This window comes from Temnothorax americanus, unplaced genomic scaffold (assembly GCF_048541705.1).
Source record: "Temnothorax americanus isolate GAGA-0224 unplaced genomic scaffold, ASM4854170v1 Scaffold18, whole genome shotgun sequence".
Lineage (NCBI taxonomy): Eukaryota > Metazoa > Arthropoda > Insecta > Hymenoptera > Formicidae > Temnothorax > Temnothorax americanus.
In genome coordinates, this window is record NW_027509318.1 from 3,645,557 (window position 1) to 3,658,845 (window position 13,289).

General features: G+C 37.0%; 2 protein-coding genes across 3 annotated transcripts in view; one reads left to right on the forward strand and one right to left on the reverse strand.

The window, feature by feature from the left end:
• LOC143896154 (uncharacterized) overlaps window positions 1-4,325 on the forward strand; it is a 51,600-nt gene extending 47,275 nt beyond the window's left edge. Inside the window, exon 11 of the mRNA XM_077403751.1 lies at window positions 534-4,325. Coding sequence (XP_077259877.1) covers window positions 534-715 — 182 coding nt within the window. The 3' untranslated portion in view covers window positions 716-4,325. The remainder of the gene's footprint in view (window positions 1-533) is intronic.
• A 701-nt stretch (window positions 4,326-5,026) lies between these two features.
• The window catches only part of LOC143896155 (uncharacterized), a 28,411-nt gene continuing 20,148 nt past the window's right edge, over window positions 5,027-13,289 (reverse strand). Inside the window, exons 2-9 of one of the 2 annotated variants that reach the window (XM_077403753.1) lie at window positions 11,814-12,050; window positions 10,998-11,110; window positions 9,634-9,743; window positions 9,425-9,503; window positions 8,645-8,781; window positions 8,033-8,179; window positions 6,509-6,725; window positions 5,027-6,081 (exon numbers count right to left, since the gene is read on the reverse strand). In XM_077403753.1, the coding sequence (XP_077259879.1) occupies window positions 5,883-6,081; window positions 6,509-6,725; window positions 8,033-8,179; window positions 8,645-8,781; window positions 9,425-9,503; window positions 9,634-9,743; window positions 10,998-11,110; window positions 11,814-12,050 (1,239 nt within the window). In that variant the 3' untranslated portion in view covers window positions 5,027-5,882. Of the gene's footprint in view, window positions 6,082-6,502; window positions 6,726-8,032; window positions 8,180-8,644; window positions 8,782-9,424; window positions 9,504-9,633; window positions 9,744-10,997; window positions 11,111-11,813; window positions 12,051-13,289 lie in introns of both variants that reach the window. The other variant, XM_077403752.1, reaches the window with a different exon arrangement.

Sequence of the window (13,289 nt, forward strand, 5' to 3'; positions counted from 1 at the left end):
CAACTTCGTACTTGGCGATTTTAGAAATAATTTCTCGCAAATAAACATTTGGGGTTGAGTAACAAAAGCTATTAGCAGAACTATTTTTGTTATAAAAATTAATTCCATATTAATGAAAAAAGTTTGTGTATTTGAAATAGCTTATATCGCATAATAAAATATTAAGATTTATACTAAACAAAATTATTCCCACATACTTGTTAAACCAATACAAGATTAATCTTGTATTTGCTTCACAAGCATGGTATTAATATAATGTTATGGTATTAATACCATAACATTAATCATTTATTATAATAAATTTAATTAGAATTATAATAAATTAAATTACAATCATTATAATTCAAACTTCTAACGATAAAATCAATAAGTATTGCTGCTAAATTATGAACATTTACTAAAAAGAGCTACTATTACTTTGATTATAAATTTTATCATCACAGGCTATTGCGGTGTAAAATAGTCGTCATAATCAACGTCAATTATTATTTTAATATTATAAGCAGAAATATTAACGCCGAGCTTCTTTATAGGATACTGGCTGTTCCATTGCCACTTCTTGTTCCACATACTGATCGGCATGAATCTGATCCTGCACGTCGGGACGCAGGCGGATTTGCCGCCAATACCGCCGAACTTCCCGACCTGCGGTGACCATTTGCCACCCATCACGCCACCGCTGTCGCTGAACGCGCTGAACCCGTTCCTTCATTAATGTGTGAACGACGAGCTCAGAAACTGAGAGAGGGAGAGACGCTCCAAAGTCCATACAATACTTGTAGCATATTCCTGTAAAGTAGAGAGCCTGTAATATTGATTTTTTTTTTTTTCAACTATGCAACCTCGTAAACCGTTCTCGAGAGCGTGCTCAGCTCGAGAACGGCGATCGATCGAGCGAGGAATCCGACGGATGTCGACCCGTTGCCTCGCGAGAGTGACTATATAAGAGCGAGAAAGACGATGGAGAGGAAAGTCAGATGTTGAGGAGACTCGCGAGACAACGGGTTAAAAAAAGGCGATCGACGCCCCCGCTGGGCATCGCGAAACGACCAACATTCTCAGAGGTGCAATAACTTTAAACGTTGAGAGATAATGTTGCCGGCAGTTGATAATTTATTATATTCCAGATGCTTCACCCATCACTGTTATTTATGCTATGTCTATTACGCGTCATCCTTGCTTGTCACTCACTGCCGTTTATAATTCACGATTCTAAAATTTAGTTGTCACCATCAATTTCACTGTAAAACATGTCGCGGAAAATATTTTGGGCATGTCTTCTAGAAATATTCGAAAAATATCTACAGGATGTGTAAGGCTTATATCCGTAACTGCAATGGCGAATCCGCAAATGCCGATGTGGCGAGTGAAGCATCTCAGCGGGAAACGTACAAACGTTACTGGCTAACGTTTGTAACGCTCTGTAAATAATGTAGAAATAGTCACTATACTTAACGAGATATTAATGTGGGAGTAACGGGGTTACGTAGCGTAAGAGGGGCATCGCCGAGAAGCCGGGATGGCGGTCCAGGCGGAAAATTATCGTTAGGATAAATGCCCTTCCAACAGGCTGGATCTGTACGATCACGGAATCCGCGACTTATCAAAATTATTTAAAGACCCTGCTATATCAACTTTGAAACAATTACTTACAAAGATAAAAATTATCTTTTATTTGTGAAGCATAATATTTATTTAAGCTTACAACGATTAACTCTAAATATTAACTGTAAATTGTTTAACTTTATTTTCGTTGATCAATCTATTATTTTAATCATCTTATTTGTGACTACATTTTGTCGTACGCTTCACGTTGTTCATCGTTTAAAGCCGGAGAAAAAATAATAACGAGATATATATAATAACTTGGTGACGATGTATCATGCGATTAATCGTGACTACAACAAATAGTGACGAGTTTCCCTCGACAGATCCAGGCGTCTAAAAGTCTTTTAGTTAGGAATAAGTGAATTCGCGCTTATATATATATATATATATATATATATATGCCCGAAATTGCGCGTTTTGTCATTGTTCTATCAGCCTATAAAATTAAATCGATGAAAGTATTAGTGTAATATCGGCTATCTTAAATTTCACGTAAAAACCTCAAGCATGTCGTATCAAGGTCCAAATTGCGATGTTAATGACTAGCGTTCTTCTCGAGGCTACGTTCTCAGCGAGGTTATATCAATACATTAATATTTATTTCTTTTTTCAAACCTACCATTTGCAGTATCTTTCGAAATTCGACGATATTCCAAATTGATCTGTCGCGAAGACACAGAGATGCAGGCTGACACGTTATCATTAGTATATCGCGCTACGCATACGGCGCAATAATAGCTGTACGTTTATTCATGGTGCCTCAATTTTCTATAGAAAATACATTTATACGCAACTCACAATTAACGCTTAAATCGTTCGGTCATATACAGAAACACTACTCTTAGATACGCGAGGTAATCACACGCGCGCGTGTATGTCGTGCCTTATACGTGTAGATAAAATTTCCCTGGTACATTTCGCTAAATACATTCGTTAGAATCACCGAGAGACAAAACACTCAATAGCGTAAGCGTGAAACGTACTTAACATGTCGGCTTGATGCAAAAGGAATGTAGCGTAAAACCGAATTTTTCAGTTGGTATTACCAAGCCAAGGGAAAGAATAAGGAAATCTATGTTCCAACTATCATAAAAATAAAAGAAAGTTAAAAAGGTAATTTAACATAGCCATTTAACATATAAATATTTTTTCATAAACCGTTAGTTTTAAGGCTTAAGGTAAATTGATAAAAAAAAAACGTTATTTTACATAGCACAAGTCTCCTCGTTAGCACGATAAAAATACCAACTGAAAAATCATCCTTTTTTTTAAATCGTAATCCTTTTGCATTGAACTATCGAGTTGTGCGGAGTGTCCGGTGTTGTTGCTTTCTCGAGTCGGCCGTTCGCTTTCTCGCCTCGGCAAAGGAGAACGTTCCTGGGATTAAGAAGCACGATTTAGAGACCGTGCAAAAGCCAATGCGAATCCGCGATGTGAGAGCGAAAGGATGTATTTTTTTTATACTATCAATCGAGTCGGTCGGCTTCGGAGACTGTGACAGTATGTGTCGATCTATTTAAATAGACGCGGATAAAACGGTTTTGTGGGATAGCAAATATACGCTGTGTTTTTAAACCTGTTGTATAATCATTTTATTCTTAATAGGAAATAGCTCTTAAAAGAGATATCAAGGAGAAACGTACCTGCCGTTTAATTAAATGTATTACGAGCACGTTGATTTTGCGTTATCTCGTAAGCGAATCTAAAATTCATTGGGCTCACTCATGGCGCAACGATGAACAAAGTGATTTCATCGTCGAACGATGAATCATGATTCATTATGCGCAAGCAATGAGGAATGCAAGATACCTAAATCGAGCTAATCCATCTTCAGTACGGAAATAATCATAATATTTGTATTGTGTTACGTATTGTTAAGGTTAATCAGATTAATTGCAACATCGATACATGGCAATTTTAATTATGAATCTGTTAATTATTATAATTGATTAGTAGATCTTATAAGATTGAACTACTAGACTAAAAAGGCTTGAAGACTAAAAGACATTTAGATAATTATATTTAATATTCGGAAACGTCATGTATATCCTCGGTATTAACGCTATGTTTGCACATCGCATTTTCAGAAAGTCACAAAGTAATACTAATCAAACTTTTGAGGGTAGCTAAATAACAATATATGTGACAATACTACTTTGTCTTACAAATTAAATGTTCATTTTTTAGGCTGTGCAGTTCAAATATTTTTACTGCAGAGAAATTCATAAAAGAGTTTCCTATATGCGTCTTGAATAATTTTTCATTAATTTCGTTAAAACTCTTTCCTATCAACCATAGTCTTTGAAGATAAAAACAAACATTTTGTCTTAAGTATTCACGCAAATTGTCTAATTTGAGGATCTCTCCGATTTTATTAAAAGCTACAGTAAAAGAAATTTACTGCAATTATTTTGTGATTAACTTTTCGAGCAGGTACAGCGATCGTTGTAAATATTGTAATACTGAAAATTTTACGGTATTCACATAGCTAGTAATGTCAGTTCTCTCCCCTGTAATTATTCATGTAACTAAACCCGTATAAATATTGTCAGTTACCATCCGTATGCATATGATTTTTCGTGCTTTATATGGAGTATTTAAATGAGTTATATTTGTGTAGGGGCGCATGCACAAGTCTACTGCTGCGGACCGTTCAATCGTATTTTAATCTATAATAAAAATGTATGTTTAATAATAAATCGTTTTTAAAAATACTATTTAATAATTGTTATATTTCCATTATAGACATGCCGACATTATTGCTTTTCTTTAGAAGAAGAGAGGAGACTTCTAACAAACTTATTTTTCAATTTTCGCATAAAAACTCTAAGTTTTTATAGATGTCCAACGTTAACTACTATACTTCGCCGAGTGGGTGTAATGAGCATATTTTGCAAAGAAATGTGATGACTCTTACGTGAACATAGCCCGCCTACCTAGAAGGTCATAACAGAGTAGCCGGATATGAAAGTAGAAAAAAAAATGTTCTGGCAAAACGAGAACATAAAAATGAGATGCGTTATTAGTATTAATAATGGCCTCGGAGCTCTCATTCGGCGCATGTTACTGAAGCAACATTATTATTATTACATCCGCAAAAGTTATAATTTTAAGCAAATACTGTACAAACTATGATTGTCGACTACATCGTGGAAAGAAATACATAAATTCGAATATGACTAGCTAGCAGAAAGTATATTAAAGAGACCATTGCGGTTATTAATAAAAAATTATTCTAAATATTTTACAAATACGATATAAACAATGGCTGCATAAAAAATTTGTAGATGGATATTATATAAACCAAGTGGGAAGCAACGATGTTTTCTCTAGGAAAGAAATTTTCCACTATAATCGGTACGTTTCGCATAATTTCGGATTACCGATGGTATTTGCCGACAGAAATAAAAGACACGTGTGCTTTTAGATTAATGAATTTATGTACAAAAAGCATTTATATCTAATATATCTTATTTAAGATCAATGCACAGTTTTGTAAATTCTAGTGTCTATGCTTATGACTATTATATTATGATACATACGCAGTCTAAAGCACGAGAATCATTTCGCGAATGATAAAGCTAAATATAAAAATACCAATGTGTGAATACGTATCGTTTTATATCGTGCTTATCCGTAGGACAATTTATCTCATTAATATATATACTTAATCCGCGTTTCCCGAATCTATCATGGTGTTTATTGTCGTTGATATTATTAACAAGTGCAAAAGTATAAAAAAGATCTCCGTGAGAAAAACGGTGAAACACGCATAATACTCGGCATTATACAAATTCCATCATTCGCCGCAAAATATTTTCAAATTGTCGAAAGAGAATTGACGATAATTGTGTGATATTGAACTTGATCTATTAACATTTTCTTAACCGTTATTATTAATTTATTATATCTTAATGTTAAAGCAACAGTTTTCTTTTTATTATATTATCTCAAGTACGGCAAATGTAGCAAGTTGACTTTTAGCCAGAAAGCGGTAAATGGGGTAAGTCAATCCTCCAAATAATCCTTTGTAATCAAAAAGGTTAACACATTGTTTAATATTGTTCAATACTCTTTATACCTCTTATGTAATATTTTAAATTCATCTAAGGTTGCATCGGCAGTTTTATGGTTGAACCGAATGCCTGTCACTCGTGCGGTTGGGATAATGCCACAGCGACGCATATACATAAAATTTGTGTTTTAATTAGAGTAACGTTAAAAAAAAAACAATGGAGTTCTAGTTTTTTTGATAAATGAAGCTAACGGAAACGTCACTTTCCGGAGTAGTGCGAACCGATGTTGGATGGCGGCCCTCTGTGATGATGATGATGCTTCTGTCCAGGACCGGAGTATCTACTTCCTGGTCGGGAGTGCACTATCGCGTAGTGATCGCTATTCGTCGATATCGACCTCGTGGAATTCATGGTGGATCCGCCGGAGGCGTATCCTTGCTTTCCGTTTAACGAATACCTGAACACAAGAAGGGGTCTCGTTCAAGGCACGCCATCGCATGATGTTATGATGTGTAATGTAAAATATTAATTGCCGTGACTCTGCGATGTTAAATACTACTTTACTTAGAAAGGTCACGATCAATTTCCGAGAGCAATTTATGCTTAAGATTCTTTGATCGTACATCTTCAGATTGTCGAATTTTTTATAATCAATTATTTCAAAAATATATACATATACATATATGTATCAATTAATTCGCAATCTGACGGCAATTTCATTAGCTTATTAATAATCGATTCGAGCCACTTAAGTAAGCATCGCGCCGCACGGTGGATGCCGTACGGTTATACGTAATCATATATTATTGGCGCAATTAATAGAGGTACTTTGTCGGCAAGTCACGCGATTCGCTTTTAGATAGGTAATTAAGTCAAACCTCGACCCGTATTGAGAACCGTGCCAGCTGCGGTACGGATCGTAATCCTCAATGATTGACGGCTCCTTCTCGATAATGTCGGTCCGGGTGCAGCTACAGGTCATCGCCGAACACAGGAATATGTTGATAATGAGCATGATGAGGAATAATATCCCGAGTGCCACCGCCAGCCACAGAAGCCACAGCGGGTGCACGCTGCCGTCGTCGTACAATGTTTGTACAACTGAGAATGTGAAGAAGCTACTATGTAATTTTCGTATCGTGGTACAGGCATTCGTGTATTTGTAACTTTGTACGTGCGTTGTAATGGAAACATCATTAATTATAGTATTAGTGTACAAGTTCCATTTGTTAAAATAGCAATTAACTTAATAAAAGAGAAGTTTTATGTATAAGTAAATGGCCAAATGGCGGGATAATTAAAATATATAAACGTGTGTGATGCAATAATTTTTCAACGATACATTTCACTTTTGACAATGTCTTTTAACTCTAATTTGTTTTAATTATTTTAAGCTTTTATCTCTCTGGTTGAAAATTACATTATTTTATTTTGCACGGGATCTACCGAGATAAGAAAATATTCAGTTTATTTCTATATAATAGTATAATTAATTTAACGACATAAATTCACGAGGATATCCTTGACAACCGGTTGTGGAAATTAATAGCGTGGGATTGTATGCCGGATGGACTGACAAAAAAATTCAGAAGTGTGATAAGCGGAATGAGATCACTTATGCCAGTTTGAGTACACATTATAATTTGATGACAGCCCCTGGCAAGTTGCGTGTCGAAGCGATTCAAATGCAGGTCAGGATGACGAAGAGATACGACAGGCGACCATTTCGCGACGCACGGGAAGAAGACGTAAATGGGACATATACGCAAGAGAAGCAATAAGGGAGCAAAGAGAGAAGAAAACCGCACACACATTCCAGACTACATACTATGGCAACATACTTTTCAAGTCACGACAGCTTATCAAAATTAACTGCTGAGAAAACCAGATGCTGTAAAAAACTTCAACGGACGTTAATCTAGTCATTTTCATTGATCTCTTTATCAAATTGTGATAAAGAGAGATACTTCGTATATTTAAACCAAACGGTTTCCGATTAGAAAAGCGCAACTTCTCTTAAAAAATAATTAAAAGTTCACTTTCACTTTGTACTTTCTAAATAATTGCTAAGTTCTAAATAATTGCGAGTTGCTAAGTATTTCTTCGTTAGTTATGTTGTAAAATGTACTTTTGTAATATATCGTGTACTGTGTATTGTTATCAACTTTTTATTAGTATTGATGAAGAACTTTCTTTAAGACGAGAAAAAAAAGACAGTAGGAAATCAAAGTCATTACGAATATACAAGAAAAAGATGAATCAAGAATTTTATGAATTGGAAATTGACTCTCTATTTTTCTTTATAAGATGAAGAAGAATAGATAGAATGACGTATTAAGAATAATGATAATAATATATATAATAGTGACAAAAACAGTTATAATTCGTCGACAGTGGACTTGGCTTACCTCGTTTTTCGCCTGGTTGGAGAACAAAAACGCTCGTTCCGGCAAGTAGCACTCCTTCTTCACTACTAACACTTTGTCCGTTAGTGGGAGAGCCACCCTTTACCAACTCTTCTTTGTCTCCTTCGCATACGGGAGTACCGCAGCTTCCTAAGCACGCAATTTTAGTTCCGTTATCGCAACGAAAAATGTTTTATATATTCAAGTTTTTATATACTCGATTAATTATAAAATAATTATATGTTGGAAACACGTCACGTTAAAATTCACGAAAGTATTAATAATTTATGAATAACAAGAAAAATGAAAGCATGGCAGCAGTGATTAAAAGACAATATTGTGCTTTTAAAATAGTACTCTGCACACGCAATTTTATATCTAATATAACAGTGAAACTAAATCAGCATGATGCTGATTGTTAAAACTTTTATTCTAAAAGGATCGTAACTTTTACGATTTGGGATGTAAAAAGCGATTCCTCATAAAATGAACGAGAATCGCTATCTGCCGTATAATGTCGCAACAAAACAACGAGTCGTAAAAGTTGAATGCCATTTTATAACCTACATTCGTAACGAGATGCTAATGGGAAATCATTCACCGGATGAGTTTTACCTCTGCACACGGCGATGTCGCATTGGAAATGCACCTCTGAACTGTCAGCAAACCGGAACATGGAAAACAATGTGGCATCCGCTATACCGGTGCTTCGATCGTATATGAATTTCGTCATTCGCACTTTCACGGGACAGCTTTGCAAATCAAAATAAATCACAATTAGTGGATCATTTCCATTGTCAAAGCGACTATGGAGTACAATAATAGTAAACTGCGCGTCTTCTTTTATAATCATATATCTGGATAAATCTTTTTGATCCATCAAAATAAAGTTATGATTAATTTAAACTTCTCTTAGCTTAACGCTTTGCTCCCAAAAAGTTACGTTAATTAGAACCTTTGAAGTTCTAAATCCGCTTCAACAAAGAATGAAACTTATAATAAACAGAAACTTTCTTATTTTGCGTAATAAGGAACTTGGCAATACAAGTTTTAATGAAAATGTATTCAATATAAAACTATTAGAGAGGGGGAAATTATTCACTTTTATCGTCATATCAACTTGAAAATAAATTGATAATAAATCGTAGAATCTATGTTGGTAATAGATAGTTAATAATAAATAGCATTGATAGAGAATAAAAATATTTAACAAACTATATCACATAAAGTATACGAATACCTTTGTATTTCAACTATAACATTTAAACACTTAATATACATCTATTTATAGCGTACATAAATGTTTACAAGATTGATAAATATTAAATCTGTTAACATAAATCTTCATTCAAATCGTATCAATTTATCCAATTTATGTCAAAGTAATGATCTTACCCTTTGTCGTCTATAAGTTGCACGCTGGAATTGAGCTTGTTGAAGGCGAAGCAGTTCTTGACTCGAATCCCGTACATTCCTGCAAATTGAATGTTCAACGAATCAGTTGCTTTGAACGGCAAGATCTCACGAAGAAACCGCGGCTAACGGACTTGTCCGTATCGTCCGGACGTAAAAGCAAACGACGGAATGGGATATAAGATACGAACCGTCTGGGCGTGAAATCTCGGCACGCAGAGTATAGTTGTGACCGTATATAGCTTCTTGCACTCTCACACCTCCGTCCAAAAGGCGCAAGGAAACCAACGAAGTTTCATTTCTGTGCAAAAAGCGTTGTTTTCTGAGTACGCATTTTTTTTGCAGCACGTTTTATCATTGAAAATGATACGTGATGCAAGTTTAATCGAGGTTACGATCGAAGTGAATGGATAAATGTGTAAAAAAAAAAACATGTCAACAAGTCAATACATCTGACGATACACGCGTGTGATAAGAAAACCAACGAGTCGCGCAGGGTCATGTGTATCGACTTCCAAAGTGCCTTGAACCAAGAAAATTTATTCAGAAGGTATATGATGTTACTCCGACAAAGAAGCTACTTGTCATTTGCGGGATACCCCCATTTGACAACAGTCGCATACCAATTGTCATCCGCATTTTTCGTTGCAGAATAAAAAAAAAGACTTGCGGTAAACCGCAGCGTCGCAAGCATGTTAATTACTGATTCGTCACCCCACTTATCTAATTCCCGGATGCCTAATTAAATTTTATTACCGCCCGGGCAGCTTTTTCGCCGACCAGCGTGTAATTAAACGACAATATTTTAATATGCGTAAAATTATCTTTTTTTTTACTCTTAAAATGACCGTCGAATACTTATCAGCCGCGTTTGGTGTTTCAAGCCAAAAAGACGTTTCGTAATATTACCTTCGTATACTAAATATTAAATTAAATTTTGTTTTATTTATTGTTAGTTATTATATTAGTATTGTAAAACATTAATATTTTGTAAGAAAATGTTCAACCGTTTAAAACTTGTGGTATTCGGAGTCGTGCGAGGTATTGACTCTCTAAATTGATCACTCTTGTAAGTTGAAGTATTTCTGTGTGTACGATCAACGTGCTGCGAAAGCGGAAATGCATGGCTAAGCGGTGCCGAATAGCAAATATCAACGATCGATTAGAAAACACGGAGCCTCTAATGACCGATTAAAAGCCTCGCGAATAGTATTTCCCGTTTAGATAGCGCTTTTCACGCGTGTCAAGCAGCCAATGGCGCGAGATATTTCTATTTCTCGTCCGTTTGAAAAACCCAGGATAGACTGATTATTTACGATAGCACTGCGAGAGTTCATAAATAAGGTAAACTCATAGGTATAACATCAATAGTTGGTTCCGTCATTCTGACAATTTACTGGCATTTACTTATATTAAAACTACAAGCAAACCGTGTAATGATAAATACACACGAATTACAGAGAATAATTGCGAAGATTTATTTTGCTATAACGTGCTATTTATTGTTTGTATATTATTATATTGTGTATTACTGTATAATTAATCTTCAACTTACTTGGCATTTTTGAAACCCGCTTTTCCGCACGTAATGACATAAAACTTGTCGTCCGCTAGCTCCAGCGTTTTATGTATCCTAACAGCGATAGGAATGGAACGTTCTTCCGTGTGCTGTAATATACATTGCCATATTTAAATGTAAAGAATAATAGAACATAGTACAATCCAGCATGCCGCTTATTACGCTTATTTCCCACTTAAAATACCAATTTCGGTTTCCGAGTATATATTAATAAATTTATGAAAACTTTTTGTGAATTATGTGTGTATGTGAAAATTTTATGTGTTAGATGAGAAGACTTTAAGTCTTCGGCCGCGCAAGGCGTTACACTTGCAGAACAAATAATACCTCGGCGGAAAGAGAGGGATTCAAATGCAAATCGTATAATCTCCATATATATGATAGATTCTCACGTTATTCTCTAGGTGTCTTCAGTGGCCAAGTATGTAAATCAGCGTTAACCGTGACCGTAACCTTCTCAAAACAATTAATTTTCTGGAACTTCTCATCTAAATAGACGCGAATACTAATTTCTCCGCATCCTCGCGAAACGTGTAAAACGTAAATTCCCCTTGGGCGGCGGAACATCTTCTTTTTTTTTACACGTGGTAAAGCTACTCGTGTAATAAGTTGATTTCTTGAAATTACACTTAAGGCTCGTAGTGCACATAATATAGGATAAAATGGTCAAACAAATTATCCGCGAATCGTAGAAGTAACCGATGCTAGTTCTCGCGGCTGCGATTCCATCGCCGTTGGCGCGCGCGTACCACGATTTCCATAATCATAGCGAAGACCTCGGCGAAGACTCACGTTGTTCACGAGGACTCCGCAGTACTCGGGACTATCCTGGGACGCGAACAGATTGATACCCAGGGTAGCGTGCGTAGTGCCATTGCCCGATACCATGCACTGCGGGGTACGATGGTCCCGCGCATGGACCGCACCTACGAAACTCTGATTGAGATTCACGCGAATCGTCATGTAGCCGCCCTTGCACGTCGCCGTCACCGTCGGCTGAAACTCCGTGTCCAATAATTGTCCGGCGACCTGCAATCAGAACGAGAACGGGAATTAGACCCAGTGCAGCGCTCGGAGCCCCCACCCCCCTCCCCCCGAACGAACGTAGGCAATTATCGCATTCTAGAGCAAAATAGCACTCCTCGCCAACGCGGTCGTGGAATTTCCTCGACACGTCCTCCGCGTTAACGATTCGCGCCTAAGGAAACATCATCGCCAAGAGACCGCTCTTTCCACCTTCGTAAATATTTAAATCAGAGTCAGTACTGTGCCAACAGCAGCATCGGCACTAACTAACTTCGCCCGGCGATTGCCATTCCAGATCACGGCCCATAACTATGATGCCGATTGCCGTGAGAGAGACGGTTTCGAGAGTTGACAGCTAACCGGGTCTTTTAACGTGTCAACGTGGACGTAAAAATATATATAGCGCACCCAACGAACTTCAACAGGGCCGCATACGCTCTCCATTACGAAGGTAAAACCTGTCGGAATTCGCCTGTCATTTTTGTCGTCGCGAAATGCCATTTGCAACGGGCCGTTTAGTCAGGTTCTCTTAACTCGCCGTTCTTTTTTTTTCGCGAATTAAAACCGCATAAATACGTGAATTCCCCCTTTACCTCGAGTCGCGCTATATCAATCGCGAAACGAAGCGAGGTATCTGCATTCTTTGTAACGCTGTTTGCCACAGGCTTGTTTTCGCGCGATATCGCGGGCCGTGCGAGAGTTGGCGAGACTCGGAGCGGATCTCCACCCCCGTTACTACTCCCGCTAAGGAACACTGGACGAACGCGCACAGGCCAATGATATTTCCTCGGGCCGGATCACCGACTTAATGTACGAGTAAACTTAGACCGGTCTGGGCGGTAGCTATCGGCCCACGCTAACTTTCAATTTCATGCGGCTGGACCGCTTTGCAACGCGGATAACGCGCGTTCGTACGCTGTCAGGGACGCGCGATGAGAGACGTATATCCACGACACAATCTTGATATTAATCTCGAATTGATATACATCGCCGAGTGGATGTAGATATGACTATTACGGCGTAATGAAAGTGACGACATTGTACATTGATTTCATGACCAATTTTTGTGTTTATAATTAACAGTTCGCCGTCAATTACATTACACACGGGACATCTCAAAATTATGAGTGCTGAACTAAAAAATATAATGATTGTTTTTTTGCAACAAGACATTGATACTTATCAAAATATTCGATACTAAAAGTTGAATTTAAGGTTTCTAAATTGGACTTCCAGAATGTA